A 22,841-nucleotide genomic window follows, 5' to 3' on the forward strand; every position below is an offset into this window, starting at 1 on the left:
TCCCCAGGATCCAGGCTCATCCCGCCCGGTCCCGGTGGATGTTCATCCCGAGGATCCAGGCTCATCCCGCCCGGTCCCGGTGGATGCTCATCCCGAGGATCCAGGCTCATCCCGCCCGGTCCCGGTGCCGGGCGCTGCCTCCCCCTCGCGGCCGCGAGCAGCCCGTGCTGCCCCGGGCCCCTGGACTCGAGGGGATCCCCGATCCACGGTGAGCCCCAAAAACCCAATCCCTCACCCCCTACCCGGCCGCAAGAGCAGCAGAACCCTGCACAGCCCTGGCAGCGCTCCCGCGGTCCCGCTCCTGGGATGCTGCTTTGGGGTTCCCGGGTTGTTCAAGCCCCGAAGTGGAACCAGCAGCCCTCCAGACGTTCCTGCCACCCCAATCCCAGGGGGGCAGCTCCAGGGATCCCATCCCAAGGGTCACAGCTTGCACAATCCCCAAATCAGGAGCAGCATCACCCCACGATGTAAGGATGAAGCAGGATCCCCCTCCAAGCTGCTGCCCCAAACAGCAACAAGAGACAAGCAGCGGGTTTTTGAGGGTGAATTTTATTAGAATCAAGGATGGGGCTTGAGGGGTACAGACCATTCCCAAAAATACAAGGGGAGAGGGGCTTCCCATGCGAGCCAAATCCTCGCCCACCATAAGCCAAGCTGGTTCTCCCCAGGGAACTGCCACTGCAGAGGGAACAAGGTGGGACAGGAAGCAGGGAGGTGAAAAGGGACATGGGATTTAGACAGGTAAGACCTGTGTTGAATGGAGCAGAGATGGCAGAGGGAGGTGGGGTGTGTTTGCCTCCTCAGCAAAGCCTCAGCTCACCCACAGGGGCCCAAGCCCACCAGAGCCATCTCCCCTGTGTTTGAAAGGGCAGATGCTCCCTTATCCCAAAATACAGAAATCAAGACTTTCTCCAGGAGAAATGCAGAAAAAATATTAAAAGCATGCAAAAAAATATTTTTTTTTAAAATGAACACCATTCCCCAAAGCACCAAAAAAGGGTGAGAGAAAGGGGAAAAGGGTTTAAACAAAGAAAGAAGGGAGAAAACCCCAAAGCTCAACTGAAAACAAAAATAACCAAAGTAACAAACTACAAAAAAAAAAAATACAATTGTACATCTCAGCAGCAAAGCTGTCAAACCAAGCAGGTACAGGTGAGTGTCGGGTGGTTTGCAGAGCAGGATGAGGAGGAGGGAGAACATCAATCATTCCTTATTTTCCATCCAGAGGAGGGCTGGGGGGGTCAGGGTTGAACTGAAGCTGAACAGGGTTTGTGCAGCTCCACTGGAACTGGTTCCCCAGGGTTTTATTGACTCAGGGAGTGGGATCAGAGGGATGGCACAGGAAAAGTGTGGCTGTGTGATGCATCAAGGACTGAAAACCACTTGTCCCAAAGCAGCTTTCCCAGGAGCAGCTTGTGGGGATAAATGGTGTGGAGCACCCCAGTTCCCAGGCAGGGCGTCCTCATCAAACTGCATCCAACCCTGGACTTCAGGAAGGTGGGGGGATAATAAATTTAAGGGGACATCATTCTTCATTGAGGGGGACCCTGAATACTGGAAATTCACCCTGAAATCCAGACCTCCAGGGCATGAATTTCAGGAATAACGTTTTTAAAAGATTCAGTTAAAAAATAGATGCATTTCTTTAAAAAAAGAAAAAAAAAAGTAATCTTAAGCCAGAGTGTTTTCTAATGACCCCTTCCCCACCTGCCCAAATTTAGCCAGAAAAATGTTATTATGCCAGATCTGCTGGCCACGTAGACATCCACACATTCATCATTGATTTAAAAATATATAATATATATAGAGCACACATACACACAAATATATATTAGAAAAGAAAAAAAAATCCTTCAGAAAAACTGAATTATTAAAAAAAAAAAAAAAAAAACCCAAACAAAATCCACAGCCGGTGCATTTATCTGTGATCATGTACAGTAGAAGCCAGAAACCCCTCCTGCTCCCCTGGCTCCTCGGGCTGGGAGCGTGGGGAAACACATCAGGTTTTCACAGTGGATTTGTCAGCAGAGAAGGAACTGCTCCTCCCTCCTCCCACACAGAAGGGCTTTAATTTCTAGCGAGTCAGATCAAACCTAGGAAACACGTTACAAAGTCCATTATATATAGACATCAAATGTACAACTGCCAGCAGCCCCGGGCCACTCACTGGGGTTGGGGACAGTTTGGGACACGAGTTCAGCCTCTGGAAGGAGCAGGTGTCACAGTGCAGGTCTGACACCAGCTCCAGGTTGGAAAGCAGAGGGAGCAGCGTCTTCTCAGGGAGCCAGGGAAGCTGGAGGCAGCCAGGCTGTGGAAGGCAATGCCCAGAGCAGGGATGTGTCCTCCCAGCCCAGGGCTGGAGGGAGGAGAGGCAGCACTGGGCATCTGCTGTCTCTCCATCACCTTGTGCCCACGAGGGAAGGGATGGATGCTGGGTGAAGTCCCACGGGCACAGCGTGGGCTGCAGCTTGTGTCACAGTGGGCTCGTGGAAAATGCCTTTCTCCCTTTCCCCCCCCATCAAGGGAGCAGCACTGATTGAGGGGGAGGGATGCCCGAGCTGGTGCTGCCACAAAAGGTCCTTTAAGGTGTAGAGCCAGGCATTAAAACAGTCTCTGGTGTGAGCAGCAGCCCCACAAGCCCCTAAAGCTGTTTGGGCTCCTGGGGGCAGAGAGCCAGGCACAGGGGGAAGGTGAGTGAGACCAGACTCCAGGGAAGGGCCTTTGGGCAGGCAGGAGAGGAGTGGGAGAAGCACAGCAGCACTGGTTCTGTCTGTCTCCCCCTGGCAGCAAAGAAACCCAACCCCTGTGCTGTGCACAGGGCACTGGGCGCTGGTGGCCTCTGGCACCCTCTGCCTGCTCAGGCACTGCTCCTCTCAGGGACCTCCTGAGCCTTCAGTCCTTGGCTTGGCTGGGAAGGTGTTGGCTTCAAAAGGCTCCTCCTGGAGGATTTTTTTTTCTCAGGGCAAAGAGAAAAGAGATTTCGAGGCCAGATGGGGCCAGAGATGCCCCCAGGCCGGGGAGGAGCGATTGTGGTGATTTGTGATTTGTGCAAACCACGTGAACTCGAGTCCTGCTCCTGTCCTGCGGGGAGCTGGGATGGAGGGGCTGCAGGAAGCTGGGAGCTGGGAGTTAGGAGTCTTCCCCGAGGATCTCTGTCACAAAGGAGGCCATGTCAGTCTCTTTGGTGTCGTGCAAGGTAAAGAAAGGATGTTCCTGCCAAGGAGATCAAAGAAAGCGTCAGCTGACACCGAATCCAAGCACAGACCCCGGGGATGTCACACGGCTGGAGGTGCATTCCAGCCTCCTCCCCAGACTCCCATGGACACCCTTCCTCAGCTAAAAGATGAACTTTGGCATTCCCAGGTTCAGCCCCAGTGGGACACCCCACCTAGCTGTACTAGCATCCTTCAAGCTCTAAACTCTCCAAAAGCAGACAGGACAGAGGGAGACAACACCTGGAAACCCTGGCCTCAACACCCATGAAATCAACACACCCTTCCAGCTCTGACACACTACACCCATCCCACTCTGTGCCTGAAAAATCACCCATGTGCTGTCCCATCTCCCTGCTGGACCACTGACTTGAGTTTCAAAACTGGAATAAGGACCAGAAGAAACAGCTCTGCACTTACCATAAGTTCTAAATAGTTCATTCGCTCAGCTGGGTTCTTCCTTAAGCTGGAAGGAAAAAAATGGGAGAGAAAGGCTGTAGGATCTTTTTGTTTTGCTGTACCTGGTCTGTCATAGGGGATCTCCCCTTCCCACCCAACTTGAAATGCTTCCCCTGGGCTGCACCCATCCCTCTCCCCCCTTGGCTGAGCAGGTTTGAAACACCAGCAAAGCAGCCAGGCAGGTTAACTGGGGAAGGACAACTCAATGTTTTGTCACAAAAAGCATAAGCCAAGCAGCTCTGCAGTCTGCCCCACACAGACCAGAACAACTGGGAAGGAGAGGTTATGGTTTCCCAGCACCTGCAGGGTGAGCTTGCCTTCACCTGGCAGCTCCAGGCAGCACCCAGGCAGGGGACAACCCTGGGGGGAGCAGCTTCCCACAAAACCACAGAGCAGCTTTCACCTAGAGGCTGCCAGGGCTTGGTTCTGGTTTCACTGCCACTTTGCCAGAAAGCACCAACATTTCAGCAGCAGTGACATGAAAAGGGGAAGAGAAACCTCTGCACCTTCCAGCCAGCCTGGGTGAGTCAGGCTGAGAGCAAAACCAGTTTGGGCAGCGCTTCCTGCCATGCTGAGCACCAGGTACAGTGAGCAGGGGAGAAATGGGCTCCCAAAGGACACCAAACCCAGCCCCCATGGCTCAGGGCTCCTCCTCAGCCAGGCTGGGAGAGCCAGCAGTCCCTGCTGGAGCCTCACCACTGTGCTGTGAAGTCCACAAACTCCTTGGAGAAGCGTTCAGGAGGCAGCTGGGGCGAGGGCTCCTCCACCACCTGCTTGAGCTGCTGGAAGGGCGTCCCCCAGGACTCGTACGGGAAGCGCAGAATGGCCAGTTCAATCTGGGGGTGGAGGCAGGACACGTGAGACACACACCAAGCACAGCCCCACCATCTCAGCCAGCTCAGATTCAAAGGAAAACCCTCCTTCCTTACAAACCATTTTCAATTTGGGTCACACCACTTTTTTTTTTTTTTAAATACAAAGACCCAGAGGCCAAAAATACTTCCTTTTGAGGCTGGTTCAGCATATTAATGCATTTACAGGAAGTCACAAAAGATATGTAAAATGGGATTATTTAAAAAGATAATAATAACAGCACAGAGTTTCTGCACTGGCTTCCAAAGTGCTCTGCTGGCCCTAAGGCAGCCTCTGCACCTTGGGCAGGCACTGCATGAGCTAAACATACAAAAAATCCACAAACCCAAGAAAAATTAAGTGCTAGAACATCATTTTGCCAAAAACCACCTCAATTACTGGGTTCTTCCTACAAGTCACCTCTGCTCCATCCCTCATTTAAGCAGGAAAAAATCTGTCACAGCTCCTGGGCAGTCTCCTCATTCCAAGGATCAGTTCCTGACTCAAAATGGGCAACAGAACCTTGAGACCTGCCTGGTAGGGAGTGATGGGATGGGAGGAATAACAAACCTGAAAGGGTAGAGACTGGGACAGAGCCCAGTGTCCCTCCCTGCCTCTGGCTTAGCTCAGTTCCTGCTGCTGCAAAACTGAATGAAGCCACCAGCCCAGGCAGGCCTGGAACAGCCGTGCAACTCAATGGCCACAAATGTCTGATCTGAAATCAATCCACCCCCTTCAAAAAGAAAATAAACCAAAAAACCCCAGGAAGCCAGCCCAGGAGGAAGACACAAGAGGGAACCAAACATTCTGGGGCTCCATGCAGCTGCAGGCTGGCCAGCTTTCAGCAAGACCCTCTCTCCCTTCCAGCTCTGGAAAGGTTTGGATATTCCATCCCTCAGTCTCCCATCCCACAGCTTCCTGCAGCTCAGAGCTGATGACATTTCCAGGCAGCCAGACCAGCCCTGCACTGGCATGGGGACACCAGGGACAGGGGCTTGGGTTTGCCACTGTGGATGAGGGGGAAGAGGGAATGTTTGCCAGCATGCACAAACGCTGGGATGCAGCCCCAAAACAAAAGCCACAGCTAGGAGGGAACAGGAAAAATTCCTGAAAATAATCTATCCTGAGAGAGAGAATCTCCTGGAAAGCAGGAGCTGTTTCTCAGGCAGCAGCCCCTGGAGCCAACAGCCGGGATTTCCTTCGTCCGCTGGCGCCAGAGGATCTCGGCTCCTTTCTGCAAGATGTTTCTTGCAGGAGGCAGATAAACCATCCCAAGCAGCTCAATTTTGGAACTGAAAGCATTTCCCCTTCCTGTTGGCTGCTCTGAGCTACCCAACAGGCAGGATTTGCTGCAAACCACACACAGCAGCTCTCACTGCAGCAGGACTGGAATCCCCTGCAAGGCTCTGCTGACATGGGGGTGAAACAGGAAAGCTGCAGCAAACCCTGCCCCTCTGACCACCCCCCAGCAGCAGGCAGGGAACTGCAGAGCCATTAAAAAACAGACTCTTGGATACTCAGTGGACACTCTTTGTCACCCTGATATTGTCTGCTGGGAGCCTGAATTTCTTGGATGATTACCCTCAAGCTCAAACTGAGTCCTGCTTGATGGGCACCCACCCACTACTCACAGAGGGGGACAGCCCCCCCTGCCCAAACCCCACCCCAACCCCAGGGCTGCAGACACAGATCCCAGCCCTTGGTGTTACCATTGTGATCCCAAGGCTCCAGACATCCGACTTCACGTTGTAGCCCTTCTGGTTCAGCTCTGGGTTTATTCTTTCTGGCTGTAACAGCAAAATGGGAGATGTTACCACTCCTGCTTTCTTTCCTAGTGCAAACCCCACAGAGCAAATCTCTGGTTCCAGAAACCAGGCTGGGTGGATTTCCTTGCCTCTGAGGTTAAATCTAGCTCTGATGAAGGCCACATCTTGCTCCACACAACTCACATCAGAGCTCTCTCTTTGCAGCAGAGTGAGGTTGCATGATCCCTGCCCCAGGAGCACACACTTCCCACATGGATGCCACAGACAGCAAATGGAAATCTGTACTGACTTGAGGATGAAACTAAACAATCTTGCCAAGAAAAGCCTCAGTACTTTCTATCCAACAAAGAGCAGTGCCACAATCAGCACCAGCCAGTTTTGTATCCTGCAAATGGAAGGGGCAGAGGGAGAGTCACTGTGGGATTAACACAGAGCTGGGCTTAAAGGGAGGCTCTGCTGAGTCAGGGAGGCCAGAGCACTCTCGAGTGGCTTTCATCTCAGGGTGGAGGTGGAACAGACTGATTGCTAAGCAGAAGCCTCTTACAGCCAGGGCTGAGGCTGCACAGGGTTGCACTTACAGCCATGTAGGGTTTGCAGCCAGCATCCATGGTCTTGGCAACAGAGTCCACCAAGTAACCACTGATCCCAAAGTCACACATCTTCACGTGTCCCTCCTTGTTGATCAGCACGTTGGAAGGTTTCACGTCTAAGAGGAAATGCAAGAGAGCAGATTGGGCATTTGCAGGGGTATGGAAGAGTCTGAGACAAAACAAGCAATTCCCTGCAGGCCTGGGAAGGACCAGGCAAGCCCCAACACAAGGAGAAGGAGACAAAACCCCACCAGTCTAATTGCAATAAAGGTCATTCACAGGTAAAAACTACAACCATGTCCTTCAGGGAGAACAAGTCCCCTCTCCAACCAGGCAGGTCAAAAGGTTGAAATAAAATTATGAGTTTATCCCCAGCTCCTTAGGAGAGATTTATGTGCCCAGCATAGCCCTAAAAGCACAGCTCTACCAAATCTTCACTACAGTTTGTCTCATGCACATCCCAATCCATCCACAACTACACAAGGGACTCTACCAGGATGGAGAGCAAGACCTGGGTGTTACAGCTCCCATCTGTGATTTTGTAAGGTCTCCTTCAGCCCTCACTTTGCTAAAACTACCCAGCCAGGAGGATTTGGGGATTTTATCTCCAAGAGCTGCCTTCAAGGCACTTCTGTACTCCAAGAGGGACAGAAATGCTCATAAAACACAGGTAGTGAGGAATTCTGTTATTACATTTAACCCTTCCTCTGGAAAGAAGGAAGAGAACAACATCCTGCAAAAAGGGAACAAGCATCTAGACCTGTACACCACAGTCCTAAGCATCAGCAGATTCCACTTTAGTCATCCCAGAGGGACACAGCACACCTAGAAAGGAACCTCCCCTAGATTATTTCAAGGTTGTATCTCCAGCCACACTCCACTGACCCCATCCAGCATTTACCTCTATGGATTACAGAGAGTTTACTGTGCAGGTGCTCCAGAGCTCGTACAATCTGGGGACAAAGAGAGTGAAAAGCACCCATCAGTCACACACAGCAGCAGCAGCCTCTCACTGCAAACACACCACAGGCCCCAGGAGAGCCCTCCAGCAGGCTCAGGGCATGCACAAACCCATCCAGAAACCCAAGAGACACTCACAGACACAGCCATTTTCCCCAAAATGTCTTCAGGGATGGTTTTCTTCTTCTCCAGTACTTTCTTGTAGAATTTATCTAGGGAGGTGTCCATGAGTTCCATGCAGATCCACACGTCACCCTGCAGATGGAAAGAAAAGCAGCTGAGAGGGAATTCCCTGGAAATCTGAGGGAGGTAAAGAGCTGGACTGAGGAACACAGAGGTGTCTGGGGACAGTTTGGTGCCTCCAGTGCCACCCCACAGCCCCAGGTGCCCCAGGCAGCCACCAGGGCAGTACCTCACGGAACAGGGCTCCGTAGAAGGTGACTGTGTAGAAGCAGTCCACTGTCCTCATGGAGATGTCCAGGTCCATCAACAGCCTCTTCTGCTCCTGAGTGTTCACAGTGGCTCGAATCCTCTGAGACAAGTGAGAAAGAACAAGGGTTTGGTGTAGGTGGGCTAACACCATCATCCCCCAGCCTGACTCAGGACCTGCAGCTCTGAAGCCAGGGTGTTTTATCCTTATTTTGCAGCCAGCAGCACCCAGGAGGACACGCCCAAATTGACAGAACCTTAACGAGGAAACCTTGGCATGCTCTGCAGAGGATGCAGGGCCAGGCCAGCAGCCTGGACAAGCACTCTGACACCCCAGCCTTGCACTGCAGGCACCAATCCTGGATTTCCAAGCCTGTTATCAATCCCACTGTGCCCAGCCAGTATCAGCACCGACCCTTCCCCGGCCAAACCACACCAGGAACACCACGGGCTGCCAAGCCCAGATAAGCCCAGCCCCGTTTTGCCACAACCAGTGGAGCTCAGCAGTTGCTCTGCTCCCTTGGGGCTGCCCCTGGTGCTCCAGTCCCCCCAGGTGTCCTCCCTCACCTTCACAGCCATGATGGTGCCGCTCTGGGCGTGCCGGACCTTCTCCACCACGCCATAGGCGCCACGGCCCAGCTCCGAGATGGTCACCAGGTCATCAGCTTCCACCTCGAAGTTCTGCAGGGAGAGAGGACAAAATGACATCAGGGACAAGCACACTGATCATAACACTTACAGCCCGCTCGTGCAGAGCATTTCAAACAATGGCAGCTACAGGACTCCAGAGGCACCACACTTTGAGAGGATGGGGGTATTTTTGGCTCTGCTGAATCACAGCCCAAGCCCTCTCACCCAGGTTCATTTAATTCCCCCTATGCAGCTGGAGATCAGGACTTTCATCCTTTAAGCCCAGGAATGTTGCCACTAGAAAGGGCACCAAGGGTTGGTGCCTCTCTGCCTGCAGGGGATTACCCACACAAGGGTATTTCTGCAGTTGCTGAACTATCTGCAGGATTTTAACAGCTCCTGTGCCAACATGGGCAACATTCAGGAGCCTCCACCACAGCTCCAACCCCTGTGTGCAGCCAGGGATCCCTCACCTCTCACCACATCTCAAAAATCATCACAAATACACCCGTGTGCACCTAATTATATGTGCATTCTATAACATCTATAACATGTGCAAAGCCTTTCTTGGACAGGATGCACACAGCAACTCCATTTCTAATTATCAGTGAGTTCAAACAGCTTTTACCCACTTTCAACACTTTCTCCTACCACCAAAAAGCTGCCAGCAAGGTAAACCTGAGTTAACACCAAGAAAACAACTACCTAAGTTGCTGGGAAAAAAAACAGTGCTCAGCCCAGTGAGTGCCTGACACAGCAGGGAGCCAGCGAGCTCCTGCACAAGCCACAGCCAAGTTTCCCTAAAGACACGTTCCTTGTAATTGCTGGCTCTGCTGGGCAGGGCACGAACTGAGTGAGACATGGGCTATTTTTGGACACTGCATTCATCGCTCCTAATAAGTCACAGGCCTCCTTTTAGCCAGGCTTTATCCAGCCTCCAGTTCTCCTCCGGTCTCAGGGAATGAAAATAATACCAGGATGCCAAAGTGCCCCAGTGGCCACAAAGGGAGGGTGGGAATGAGCACGGCACAGCTCCGGATACGGAGCCTGCGAGCTACGCCCTGAGCAGGGAGAGGAAACGGCTCTGGCGTGGAGGAGCCAGCCTGGGAGATGGGGCTGCCAGGCTCCTGGCCAGCACTGGCCCCTCAGCACTGGCCACAGCACAGGCAGCAGCCACCAGGACTGCTGGAGCTTCCTGCCAGCCCAGCCAGATGTGGCTGTTGCCTCCAGGCAGATGTGGCGGGCAGGGAGCGAGGCAGGGCTGTGCCTGAGCTCAGCACTGAGCTCTGCTCTGCCCAGCACAGGAAGGTGCCGGCCCTTTCCTGGGCAGGACGTGGATCCTGAAATCCTCAGAGCAGGGCTGACCTCCCACCACAGGCAGCTGGCACAGGAGCAGTGCAGGCTCGCAGGGGCCTCCAGGAAGGATCTGGTGGTGTTTTCAGACACGTGTTCTGCAGTTGTTCCAGCTTATTGTGTTTTTCCTTTCCTGGCATTTGCCCCGAGGCTTCCCCAGAAGCTGGCGGTTCCCAGCACGCTCCAGGAACCAGCGCTGCCCTGCCCAGCAACAAGAGGGGATGGATGCACCCACGGAGCCAGTGCTTCCCCCCCAGGACAATGGGATGCAGGGCATGGCCTGTGCAGATCCCATGGACCCGAGGTCACCACCCACCTCCACCCCTTCTGCCCAAGACCTCTTCTCCATCATGTCACTCCAAAATACCCGAACCAGACCCTTCCTGCAAACACTGGAGCAGGCAAGGAAGTGACTCTAGAGAGTTTTCCCTAAGTTGCAGCACTGTGCCCTTGCACACACAGTGCCCAGGCTGTCACACAGAGCATCTCTCCCAGACTTCTTGCTACCCATAGCACCAGCAGGATTGCTCCCTGGACCCAGCCAAAACTTCCTCTCCTCAACCCTAATCCCTGCACTGAGGCCAAGAGACCCAGATCCCATCAGCCAAGCCACCTCCCAGCCTGGAAGGGTCTAGATATAGGGCTGATCCAATGCAGGGTATTTTTAGCTCGTTTGCAAACAGCTTTTGCAGCCCCAAGAGAGCTCATAACAAGAGAACGAAATAAAAGAGAGACAGTGGCTATTTCTAGCAGTGTTTTTCATCAGGTCACTAGGAAAGACTTTGGAGAACCAGAGACAAGCTTTGTGCCCAGCTTCTCCTGAGCCTCAAGCAGCAACACAGACCTATGGGTAGGCAGGATAAAGGGACTTTGTTTGGGGCAGTCTGTGAGCTTGGTGAGGCCACCCTCACTTAGGACAGATGGGTTGGATCACCCTAGAATGGTTTAGATTGAAAGCTGCACCCCATGAGGCTGCAAGGCACAATCCACAGAGCTCTCCATGCCCAGAGAAAACCAAACTGGAAGCAAGCAAAAAAAAGAAACCCCACTGACACGTACTTTATCTCCGATGGTAATGAACGTCCTGGAGTCCAAGTTCCTCGGGGGCCTGCAAGAAAAGAGAGTCAGCAGAAAGCCCAGCTTCATTCACCCTCTAGAGCCAGGTTTCACATTCCTTTGAGCACTCTCAGCTGCTGCCTTCCCCCCTTGCCTCGTTGTAGGTTCCAACCAGCCCCCTCCAAACACCCACAAATGCTTTGAATCGTGCCAGTAACACCTCACCCCACACCCAGGAGGCACAGGGAGAACCCCAGGTGAGACATGCACCCAACCACCAGGCTGTGAAACCATTCCTGCTGGGGAGAGGAGCCTGAGGAGCTGAGATGAGACGTTTCTGTGGCAGAGCAGCTCAGCTGTCATGTTTTGACAGGCAGGTGTTGTAACAGCACAGCCACGTCGCCCGAAACGAAACGCACGCGAGGGAACAACAGGTAATTCCTCCCCTGTGAGTCATTTGTGTACATTCTGCTGCCTGCTCCAGGCAGGCAGAGCAGGCAGCACTTTGGTGTCACCCTTTGCACAACACCAGGCAGGTGAAAGTTGTCCTTTATGGCTTTTTTCCTTATTGCTGCCCACTTCCCATTCTGGGCAGCACGGTACTTTTAGAGGCACCGTGAGTGTCATGCCTCTTGTGCCTGACTTCTGGGCTCTCCCCATCCCCTGGGAGTTTCTAAGAGCAGAGATTGCACAACTGGTTTAGTCTCAATTCCCATCACAGCAGCCTCAGGCTTCAAGGAAGTACTTTGGGCTCTGAGCAAAAGCCTTGTGCTGTGCAAATATTTGCACTGCAGCTTGAAAAGCAGGGAGAAAAGGAGCTGTGGACAGCTTGCACCAGCCTCTGGGCATGCAAAGCCCTGAAGACTCCAGCATGAGGCCTTCTCCAGGAGAAATTCAAACTCTGGCAGGAGCAGAGACAAATGTGCCCATGGGGGAAGGAGGTGGCTGTCACATGCAGTGCAGGGATGTGCAGGCTGCACAGCTTCACTGGGGGAGCTCCCCTGCCTCTCCTTTCTCCTGCTTTCAGCAGTGGTATTTCTCTTTTGGGGACTTCATTGCTCTCCTGGAGCTGAGAGAGTTCTCTAGAACAGGTTTCTGGAGCAAACAAGGCTCAGCACTGGCAATGCAACCCACAGTGTTTTGGAAGAGCACCATGGAAGTGGAATTTTATCCATCTGCTCTTTGTCAAACCCAGCACTGCTACCCTGGGCTCTCCCCCATGGCATAACAAGCATCAGCAGCTCAAAGCAAACAGGGCAGGGAGAAATTCCAGTGCCCTGAGATACTGCTGGGCACTGGCCCCAGCACCAAAGAGCACAACAGTGCAAGATGTCTGTGTCCTGCTTTTAGCAGGGTAAGGAGCTGCAAACAACTCAAACTAAATCTGATACTCAGGTCATGTAAAACACTCCCCAACCTTTGTGCCTCTGGCTTCTGTCCTGGTCCAGCTACCACCAACTCTTCCCCTGCTCTAAAATTCTTCCCTCAGGTAGATTCACTCTCTTTGCCCTTTGGCATTGGCAGAAAGACTGAGGAAAGCTCTCCAGAGGATTCGGAGTCTCTGCCTTTAGGATATTTCCTATCAAACAGGCACCTCCCAGAGAGACACGCTGTGCACGTGTCTGCAACACATGTGCAATTCCTTCTCATCACCCACAGCTTAAGAGAAAAGAATAATTATACTGATTTTGGGAAGTTTTCATGGGCCATTCCTCTCAAGGAAGTGCCAAATCCAGCTCTGCAGAACCTCTTCAGGCAGCAGAGATACCTACGTTGTGTTGGCAACAGGTGGTTTGATGGGGACACATGTTATCCTCAGATCCCTTTTCTTCTTGCCTTTCACTGGAAGAGAAGATGCACACATGAGCAAATGGATTTTTGCTTTTTTCATTCAGGCATCCTCTTCCCAGCAGCCACCAGGCAGGGAATGCAGGGCTTGGACCCCTCACCATGGTCAGCAAAATACAAAGAAGGTCACAGTAACCACTTGCCCAAAATTTCAGACAAGAGCCAGAGCAAAAGTGAAAATGACACTGCTGAACATTGCTCTGTAGAAATAGCCAAGGGGGCACTAACAGACCATTTTTCAGGTCTTGCAGCCAAGCACTAATACCCCAAAAGTGCTCTTTACCTTTTATGGCCATTAACAGTCCCCTCTCTTTGGGATTTAAACTCTTTCTGGAGTGAAAGCTGCAATTTCTACTGGGCACTTACCTGGTTTGTGTGGCTCCAAGGATCCTTTGGAATCTGAAAGAGAAAAAACGAGACACCAGCTCAGCCTTCATGCTCCAGCCAAAGCAGAGAGCAGCCCTGTGCCTCCCATGGCTCATGGACCCAGGAGAGGGAGGCAGCTGGGCTTTGGGAGCACAGCCAAGCCTGGCCCCATCCCCGTTTCTCCAGCCACAAGAGGTCCCCACGCCATTAGTGATGTGCAGGGCTCCCAAAAAACCTTCCCTGTCCAAAGGCTCCTTGACCCCCAGGACCCCAGCTCCAGCCTGGCCTTCCTGGGAAGAGCCAGAGTTGGATCTGCCGTGGAGGGCAAGAGAACAAGACATCCTGCAAAAGCAAGGGGTTAGTCCCAGCAGGAAAGAGGACACCCCATCCACAACAAATGGAAAACAGGAATAAAACAGACATGAGCTGACTGCCAGCCAGCAGTGAACCCCTGACAAGTCTAGGCTTGCACAGGCTGAGGCACCAGGAGTGAGTGGCAAGAGGATGCTCTTGTCTCCCTCCTCCCAACTCCAAACAGCTCTGAGATAACAACACCCACTGCTGCAGAGGGAAACAGGGCTCAGGCAGGCCAGAAACCTGCAGGTGAAAATTCCATCCCAGCTCCCTGGGAAATAAACTGACCCCAAGGGGCTGAAAGTGCAGCAGCTGAGAGCACCAAGGTCCTGATCCCTCCAGGAGAGACAAGGGGGCAGCTGCACTTTGCAGCTCTGACTGCACAGAGCTGGAAGATCCAATGGAAAGCAGGAATATCAAGGTGTGCTGCAGGCATGGGGCTGGGAACAGAGAGCTCAGTGTGGCCTTGGACAGCCTTTCAGAACAGCTCCTACCTGCCTGGCTGCTGGGTGCAGGCGTGTGGACAAAGTCCAGCACTCCAAAGGCTGCCAGGGAAGGGAGGGGAGAGCAAGGAGCTGGGATTTCAGCAGGAGATGCAGCACTGTGCAAGAGGACAGAAGGGAGAACAAGCCCAACATGCTGCCAGCACTGACAGCCCCCATCCCTGTGCCCTGCCAGCTCCAAGACAAAACAGGTGCCTGGGACTCACTTCTCCTGCCTTGTTCTTCCCTAAATGCAAACCTCACTGAGTTTCTGGGTTAAACCTGGTCTGCAGCATACTGCCAAGGTCCCAGCTGCAGGACCAGCAGCATCCCTCCCTGCTGAGAGGATCTGAACAGATCAGTCCACACCCCCACCTTATCTGCCACTTTTCCGGCATCAGAGCTGAGCCACAAGCTCCAAACCAGCACAGTTTCCATGATGTGAACTTCCAGTTCAGCAAAACCAGACAAGGAGCCACTCCACCCCAAACTGATCCCACTTGGATGGAAACCACCTGAACCATGTCAGAGCAATCACAAGTTCTAATGTGTGAGCCTGCAGGGTTTCCCTTCCCCATCACCCCCCAGCAGGGCAGGAAGGGGTTCTGTGAACAGCCCCACACACCCACTGATGGCACTGTGTAAAATACCCAGCTGAGTAACAGCAGCAAATGCAAAACGAAGCCAAAGGAAAGATGTTGTCTGTGGGGTTAGAAATGCCTCCCCTTCCCACTGCCAGCCTCCTGCTACTCAGTGTGGGAGGCCAAGAACAGAATCTAGAACTGGGGTCCCCTGAGTCCTGCACTCAAGGGGAGCTTGCTGTGGGCACCATCCTGTCCCAGGGGATGGATTTAGCTTCATGCTGAGCGTGTCACCTCCAGGACCTGCTCCAGAACTCAGGCTGGTCTCTGCTCCACACACAGCAGTTAGCAGCCAGACCGCTACACAAAATCCCCCCATGCTGGCTGGGATTCTGCTCCATCTGTTTGCTCTCCCTCTCCCCAATTGCCATAGTAACCCTGCAGAGCAGGCACAAAGCGCCTTCTGTGCCACCACAGCTCCCTGGCACCACGGCCGTGACTCACAGGGCACAGCAGAGTCCATGGGCACCCAGGCCAGGCTCCTGCAGGATGGCCTCAGCCCTTCTGCCTGCAGGGGCTGGAAGCACCCAGTGTGGGCTGGGACTCACAGGGTGCCTTGTCCAGTGGAGCCCAAGCTTGCAGGCAGGATTTGCAGCACGGGTATCAGGGCAGCAAGGGACACAGAGATTCCCTGTTCCAAACCCCCTGCTCTGCACTGGAGACTTTTGACATGCACTGGCCATGAACTCTGCTGTCACAGGCAGCCTGCACACTTCCCTGTACTCCCAAACTAACATCCTTGACTTGCCAGAGTTGGAGACAGCAACCATCCCCTTCCCAGCCTGTCCTGCTTGGCCCCAAAAAGCATTTCCTAGCTCCAACGTGAAAAAGCACTTATTAAACCACAGGTATTACACCACCACTCCCAGGCTCTGCCTGGGCCACCTATGAAGGGCAGAAAACCCAGCTCTGCCCATGCCTGCAGAATAAAATCACCCAGGATGCAGCCCTGCAGCCAGGGAGCTGAGGCAGAGGTTGGATTCATTTGTGACAGCTCTCCTAAAATTTGACATGAGATTTCCAGCTGCCAAAGACTGGCCTGAACTACTGATTGCTGCAAACTTGCACTGCTTGTGGCACCAGTGCCTGTCCCCCAAGGAGAGCCCATGCCCTGTTCAGGGTGAATGAGAGTGCAGGAAAAACCAGGGAAGTGAAGAAAAAAAAAGAAAAGAAGAAAAAAAAAGAAAGAGAAGCAGAAAAGCAGTGGGATAGGCATGACATGACCCTGCAATTCAAGCCCTTCAGTGGCAGGGCAGCTTTTGCCTCCAGCCCCCGCAGGCAGCTGCTGTCAGCTCCTTCCCACTGGAGAGTCCCTGGCACTGTCCCTCCTACACTTGGGGCTCAGCACAATCCCTCCCACACTTGGGATCCCGGGAGGGTCGGTGCAGGAGGAATTGCCAGAATGTGCACAACTGCTTATGTCACCTGAAAATCCTGGAAACACTCCACTTTCCCAGGGCACTGGGCTCTTGCAAGAGGGGTGTCTGCAAGCACAAGTCCCCCTCCAGAGATCCCTCTGCAAAGGCCAAAAGGCAGCAGCAGTTCAAGGCAAAGTGGGGACACATCCTGGTTATCCCTGCGAGCTGCAGGGCTCTGCTGCCAGCCCCAAACCCACGGGATGGCAGGGCACCATTCTGGGCACAGGAAAGGGCTGCCAGCCACAGACACACACGGCACAGTGCCCTGCACCCAGGGCAGGGGAAAATTAGCTGACAGAAGTTCCTGGTGTGGATGAAATTGCAACCCACGTGATGCTGCAGGCACGTAACTGCATCCTTTATGCTAAGAAAGGAACCATTTCCTCCTAAAGAAAAAAAGCCCAACGAGATTTTTTCTCATGCTATAACCACCACCAGTTAAGAGCCACCAGACATTTCCTGGAACTGCCTAATTCAACACCAGAATCCTCATTTTTGCCACCACCAACTTCACCCTATTAAGCTGCACCTCTCCACGGGAGGTTCTTCCTTCCCACTCGGCTGGCGTGGGCGGAGAGAAATGAACAGGACAATCTAAAGAACTGCAAATAAAACTATTTGCCTGAGTCGACCTTTGAAATTAAACCTCACCAGTGCCTGCCCGGTGCTCTGGTTGCAGCCCCAGGTGAAGTCCTGGGCATGGGAGGCTGCTCTGAGAGCTGAGCTGCTTTGTTAGTGCTGGGGGAAAGGTCTGGGATGCATCCTGCTTCTCCTCGATCCAAGGAGGAGAGTCAATTGCCATGCAATAGGGCAGAAGGCTGGAGGGTGGATCCCAGCCCTGATGCAAAGAAAGAGCTGGAATAAAAAAAGCATCGAGGAAGAACGAAACAAAACAAAAGGAAAAAAAAAAAAAAGGAAATAAACTGGAGGAAGAGTGCAGAGCAGAGAGGGGAATTTGGGTGCTTGGTCATGAGAGCCAGCTCCTCACAGGCACACTTTGTGCTGTTTTCCACTGCTGGGAGTGGAAAAAGCTCTCTGTGGAAGTGGAAAAAGGGCTCTGAACCTGCCGAGAGCCATCACTCATCACATCAGCCCGCCGAGGTCCCGCTGCACAGGGGCTCCTCACTTCTGCAAAACTGCCAGCGAGCAGCAGGAAAAAACCACGCTGCACAAAAAGCCCCTTGCAGCCCCAAAACAGCGTCTCAGGCTGTGCTGAATCAGAGCTCCCGACTGCGGGGCACCCACCCACCTTTCCCATGCAAGGAAGGACAGCCACAAAGAGCTGCTGGAAAACCCTGCGTCCCAGGAATGCAGCTCCAGCCGGAGCCAGCAGCCAGCTTTACCCTCTGCATATTTTCCTTCAGACATGCTGGATTTGATTCTTTTTTTTTTTTTTTTTTTTTTTTTTAACAATTAAGATTCCAGAGTTTTAACCCCGCGAATCATGCAACTTTTCCAGCGCTTTAAAAATTAATCCCCAGCTGCAAAGACCGACCCCCTTCCCCAGCCAGGAGAAACAAAACCGCGTGGATTGACCCCAAAAAGTTACACAGCCCCTTTCTAGCAGCAAAAAGCAGCCCTTTGCTCTCCCCCACCACGTGTTGTGGAAATTGCAACATCTACCTTGCTTCTTGTCCATGGTTTCCCAGAAATGAAGAGCAGAGCCGGCACGCCTGGCAGAAGAGAGAGGGATGGGGGCGGGCTGCAGGAGGGAGGGGAAAAAAAAAAAAATCCCGCAGGATCCAGAGCACGGCACTTCTTGCAAGCGCCGATGATTTTTTTTTTTTTTTCAGTGGGAATGCACGGCCTGCAGCACCCGCTGGCTTCACAGAGCCCTCCCGGATGGGTGTCCCCAAAGGGTCCCCGAGGCTGGGAGCAGCACTGAAGGAAAGAGGGGGGAACTGGGGAAGGTAGAGCCGCGTTCTCTCATCGGCAGCTGCCGAGGTTGGCCGGGCTCGGCTCCGATTACCCTTGAAAGCTCAACAGTTGTAAAAAGTGCAGCAGAGAAATAGCAGGTGACGTCAACAGGAAACTGGTGGGGAGCCAGCTCCAGCTCCGGGAGCTGCTGAAGCGCTGGACGGCCGCGGAGCATCCCGCCGGGACACGGCATCCCTGCCCACAGACCCGGTATCCAGACCGGGCATCCCACCGCAGCGACCCCTGCTCCGGGACTACCGGATAACCCCCCGGGATAACCCCCCGGGATAACCCCCCAGGACAACTCCCAGGATAAACCCCAGGATAACTCCCAGGCTCTGCTGTTTGGGCCCCTTCGGATGCAAAGAGGTCACATTTCGCTGTGCTGCAGGTGACGCGTTAATTGCTCTGCTGCTAACAACTATTACCACAACAAATAGTAAGAAATATTGCTCAGTGACAATGCCAGCACGGAACTCAGCAGCTATTCCAGGGTGGCAAGCGAGATGGCATCTCTTGGAGCAAAATATAAATTGCTGCATGCACTTGGATGGGAAATAGCAAGGGAGAGTGGGAAAATAAAAGCATTCATTTCTCTGCAAGCACGTGCAGGAAAAGCTTTGGCCAAGTACTGCTGCTCTTCCCCTTTCCCTCAAAACCACTCCAGCAGAAGCCAACGCTGATGTTCCTGATCAAAGCCAGGCTCAGCTCTGACAGGCTGCAGTTTTGTTTTCGATTTCCCTGTCAGCCTGGAGGGGAGATACTGTACCAGATTCTTTACCTTAAACTAATTATAGAAAATCTACCAGTGCTTTGCTCCTGAGCTCTCTCCCAACTCCAGGCTGTGCTGGACCAGGCACATTTGCAGGCTGAAAAGTCAGAGGTCAAGGTAAACGCACATACCAACATAATGAGTGGCTCTAATTTTAAATAGTGTTTATGTAAGGCCCAGAAGGACTGCGGAAGGTATTTTCTCAGGCTCATTTCCACTCCCAGAGTATAGTTTCAGGCACAGATCATCAGCACATAAAGGATGCTGACGCAGGAGCTGCTCTTGCAGATGGCACTGAGAGCCACTGAGCAGCACCCAGAGCAGAGCTGTGCTGCCCTCCCATCACTAACTCCATTAACAGCTAATTCCCTCTCACCCAGACACAGACACCCCACAGATCTTTACAGACAACCACAGAGTCAAAGCTGCTTTGGAGCAGAAAGTCCCTAACACAGCAGGTGGGATGGGAAACAAAATTTCCTTTGAATTAAACCCGTTGGGTTTCAGCGCCCGAGGACCAAGGGTGGTGTAAAGTGGAGCTTCCTGACATCTCAAAAGCATCTTAAAAATAAACAAACAAGAAAAAAAAAAAAAAAAAAAAAAAGAAAAGGAGAAGAAACAAAATCAAACCCAACCATCTTTTCAAGTCTCATGATTGGGAATTCTTTCAAAGGTTTGCTGGTGCAGTAGGAATAGCCAGGCCTGGATAGACATGCACTGTTTGCCACTAATTATCCAGTCCTTTATAGGGCACAGGTAATCCCAGGGGAACAAAAAGCATTAGATGTTTCACTGGTGTTAACAAAGCCTCCCCACGAGGGATGTCACCCCATAACAGGTGAGGGATGCTGGGAGAGCAAATCCTGGGGAGAATTAGAATTCAGGCAGGTTTGGGTATGCCAGAGCAGAGCCAGGGACAAGGATGGCTCCCATCCCTCCCAGCAGCCTCATACCAGGGGGCTGGCTTCAATAAGGGGAAGAGCACACCCTCAAAAACAGCAATGAGCTCAAACAGTGCCCTGCCAACACTGGGCCCCTCTCCCCACCCTTCCCCTGTGGACACACAGCCCCTCCCGAGGCCACTCCAGTTAAGGCTGGGTCACCATCACAGCCAGGGAGTGGAGAAGGGGACGAGCAGTTCTGCCATGAGCAGCAGAAATGTCCCATTTGGGGTTGGAAAGGAGCTTTTTATAGGTGTGTTTGGGATAGACCATAAAATTAGTGACTTCACCTGTCCTGTAAGAACAGCTGCTGTCTAACCACAGGGATGGTGTGATTTTCATGGAATCTTTCATTCCCTCTGACCAGAGACAAGCCCATGCACCATCTGGCTGCCCCATCCCAGCACCACACTGCCTGATGCCCCCCACATCCCTCCAGGACTGGCAGCACTGGTCTGAGAGGAAGGCACTGCCCCAGTCTGGGCTGTGCTCACCTTTCCACACACACAGCACCATCCCACGGGAAAGCCCCACGTGCCTGAGCCATGCACGGGACACACAGGCTGGAAACTCTGTTTTGAAATAAAGCCTTTGAACTGAATCCAGTTGGAAAGAGAACAGTGTTATCTTTCTCACCCCTCGGATGAGATCCTCCATGCATCAATCACTGCACCGCAGGACTCGAGCAGGATGTCACACCCACAGTGCCACCAGCTCTGGGTGACACTACAAGGGAGAAGGATGTGATGTCCTGTGCCCAGTGAGGAATTTGGGATGGGCACTTCAGCCACAGTCTGTGACAACCAGAGGCATTGGCAGGGCCAGCTCTGGGGCTGCCACCACACCCGGGCTCCTGCAGGGGCCAGATAACAGGGGCAGCCCTGGGAGGATGTCACCGCCCAGCCACATTCCAGCTGGAATTTTAGGTTACCTGCACAACCTCGAGGGCTGGAAAAAACGTTTGATTTTGTCCCCATGTCAGCCTGCTCTGGCCCAGCCCTGTGACAGTGGAACACACTCTGAGAACCACACGTGAGCAGAGCCCAGAGTCCCCTCAGGAAGCTGAAAAACCCTGTCTGGCTGACACTCAGTGACATTACAGGACATGCCATGTACATGTTGTGTAAATGTGCTTGTGCAAAACCCCTGTGCAAAGGTGGTGACAGTCACAGGGGCATCCTCTGGGATGGACACCTCCTCTGCATCCTTTGCTCCAACTGGATTTTCCCCCCAAAAAAGCAGTGGCTGAGGCTGCACCTCTTCAAAGCTCAGTCTTGCCATGAGACAAAAGTCCGGAAGGAATCCCAGCCCTGATGCCCTGGGATTATCAGGGGGAGGCAAAGGAGGCAATGCTTAGAGAAAAGTAAAGAACACACCAGGAAAAAAAAAAAAAAAAAACAGAAGAAAAGGAAGAGGCAGAAGCACCATCACCTGTGCCCATCTCCTTGCCAGCAGGTACCAGTATCACTCCCTCCTTTGATTTCTCACTCTGTAGGCTAAGCAATGAAAAAATAAAATCTGCTTGGAATTGATGTGACTGGCTAGTGACAGATTCCTGATGGGAGAGAAAACTCAAACTGTCCTTGGAATAGATCAGCTTGATAGGAGGCACACTGGGAAAGGGAATACTTTGACTTTGTAATTGTCAGCAGTAACTCAACTCCAGCATCAATAGACAGTTCTTCTATCCAAACTGGCATCATTCAAGTATTTCCAGGTGTCTTTGTAAACTTATCAAGAGAGCAAAATATTCCCCACTCTGCTTACTTAAAAAAAAAAAAAAATGGAAAAGAAAGAATTTCTACCATCCTCCCTCTAATGTGCTTTGGGCAGGGATAGAGTGATGTCATCTCTGCAAATGATGTAAGAGAGCAGGCACCTGCTATGAAAATGGAATTCATGGGGGGAAAAAAACCCTTCATGTTCACAGCTGCCTGCTCTGGGAGAGGGGCAGAAACAAGAGACTGGCCCAGGTGCTTCCCTGGCCCACAGGCTTCAGGCTGGACTTTCAAGAGCAGCATCTGCACTGGGAACAGGCCAGGCAGCTGCTCAGAGGGTTCACAGTGACATTATTCCCCAGGGCCTGGAATGCTTCCCCACTCCCAGAGTGCCACCACAGCTCGGGGGGACAAAGCCTGTGCTCCTTCAAAGTAAACATCTCAGCTCCAGCACTGAACCAGCACCACATCTCTGGGGTGCAGGAGCAGAAAACACCTTGGATTATTTCCTTTGGAGCAAGGTGCTGTTCCAGCAGCTTACAGAAAGCAGCAGGCAAGTGCTGCAGTACAGTTCCCTACATTTCCTGCTGTCCCACACCAAATTCTTGCTCTTTTTGGTGCATATTCAGTGCCATCCTTTCTCTGCTACAGGAAACCAGGCAGGAGACACAAAGAGAGAGATCAGCCCCAACAAGCTGGACCTGCAGCCTCTTTTCCTGGCAGTAACCACACCATGCACCTCCTGCTCTCCCTCCCATCACTGCTCCTCTGCCCTACAAGACAGACTGCATCCACACTCCCAAAATAAATCCCATGTCCAGCTGGCCCATGAGAAATCACTTGTGAATATTTCTTTGCACTCCCTGCTGCAAAGCTTAAAAAATGCCTCCCAGTTAACCCAGCATCACCCTGCAGTGTCTCCTTTCCACAGGCTCTTATCAAAGGCTGTACCAAGTCTCTGTGAGTAAAGCACTTATTTTCTGGTGGATTTGCCCAGTACCCACAGGGCAGCTCTGATTCATGATGAGGAAAAGCAGGGGCACAGGAAAGGTACCCACAGCTCAGGGGGGTTTTGCC

At 52.6% G+C, this 22,841-nt stretch overlaps 1 protein-coding gene across 2 annotated transcripts in view; it reads right to left on the minus strand.

Moving 5' to 3' along the window:
- Positions 1–531: 531 nt before the first annotated feature.
- The window catches only part of MAP2K3 (mitogen-activated protein kinase kinase 3), a 29,614-nt gene continuing 7,304 nt past the window's right edge, over positions 532–22,841 (minus strand). Inside the window, exons 1-13 of one of the 2 annotated variants that reach the window (XM_056503431.1) lie at positions 18,040–18,391; positions 13,522–13,554; positions 13,080–13,149; positions 11,311–11,359; positions 8,836–8,949; positions 8,252–8,371; positions 7,978–8,094; positions 7,781–7,832; positions 6,868–6,995; positions 6,233–6,310; positions 4,368–4,507; positions 3,633–3,678; positions 532–3,213 (exon numbers count right to left, since the gene is read on the minus strand). In XM_056503431.1, the coding sequence (XP_056359406.1) occupies positions 3,130–3,213; positions 3,633–3,678; positions 4,368–4,507; positions 6,233–6,310; positions 6,868–6,995; positions 7,781–7,832; positions 7,978–8,094; positions 8,252–8,371; positions 8,836–8,949; positions 11,311–11,359; positions 13,080–13,149; positions 13,522–13,554; positions 18,040–18,055 (1,047 nt within the window). In that variant the 5' untranslated portion in view covers positions 18,056–18,391 and the 3' untranslated portion in view covers positions 532–3,129. Of the gene's footprint in view, positions 3,214–3,632; positions 3,679–4,367; positions 4,508–6,232; positions 6,311–6,867; positions 6,996–7,780; positions 7,833–7,977; positions 8,095–8,251; positions 8,372–8,835; positions 8,950–11,310; positions 11,360–13,079; positions 13,150–13,521; positions 13,555–18,039; positions 18,392–22,841 lie in introns of those variants that run through there. The other variant, XM_056503430.1, reaches the window with a different exon arrangement.

Source organism: Oenanthe melanoleuca, chromosome 14 (assembly GCF_029582105.1).
Source record: "Oenanthe melanoleuca isolate GR-GAL-2019-014 chromosome 14, OMel1.0, whole genome shotgun sequence".
Classification (NCBI taxonomy): Eukaryota; Metazoa; Chordata; class Aves; order Passeriformes; family Muscicapidae; genus Oenanthe; species Oenanthe melanoleuca.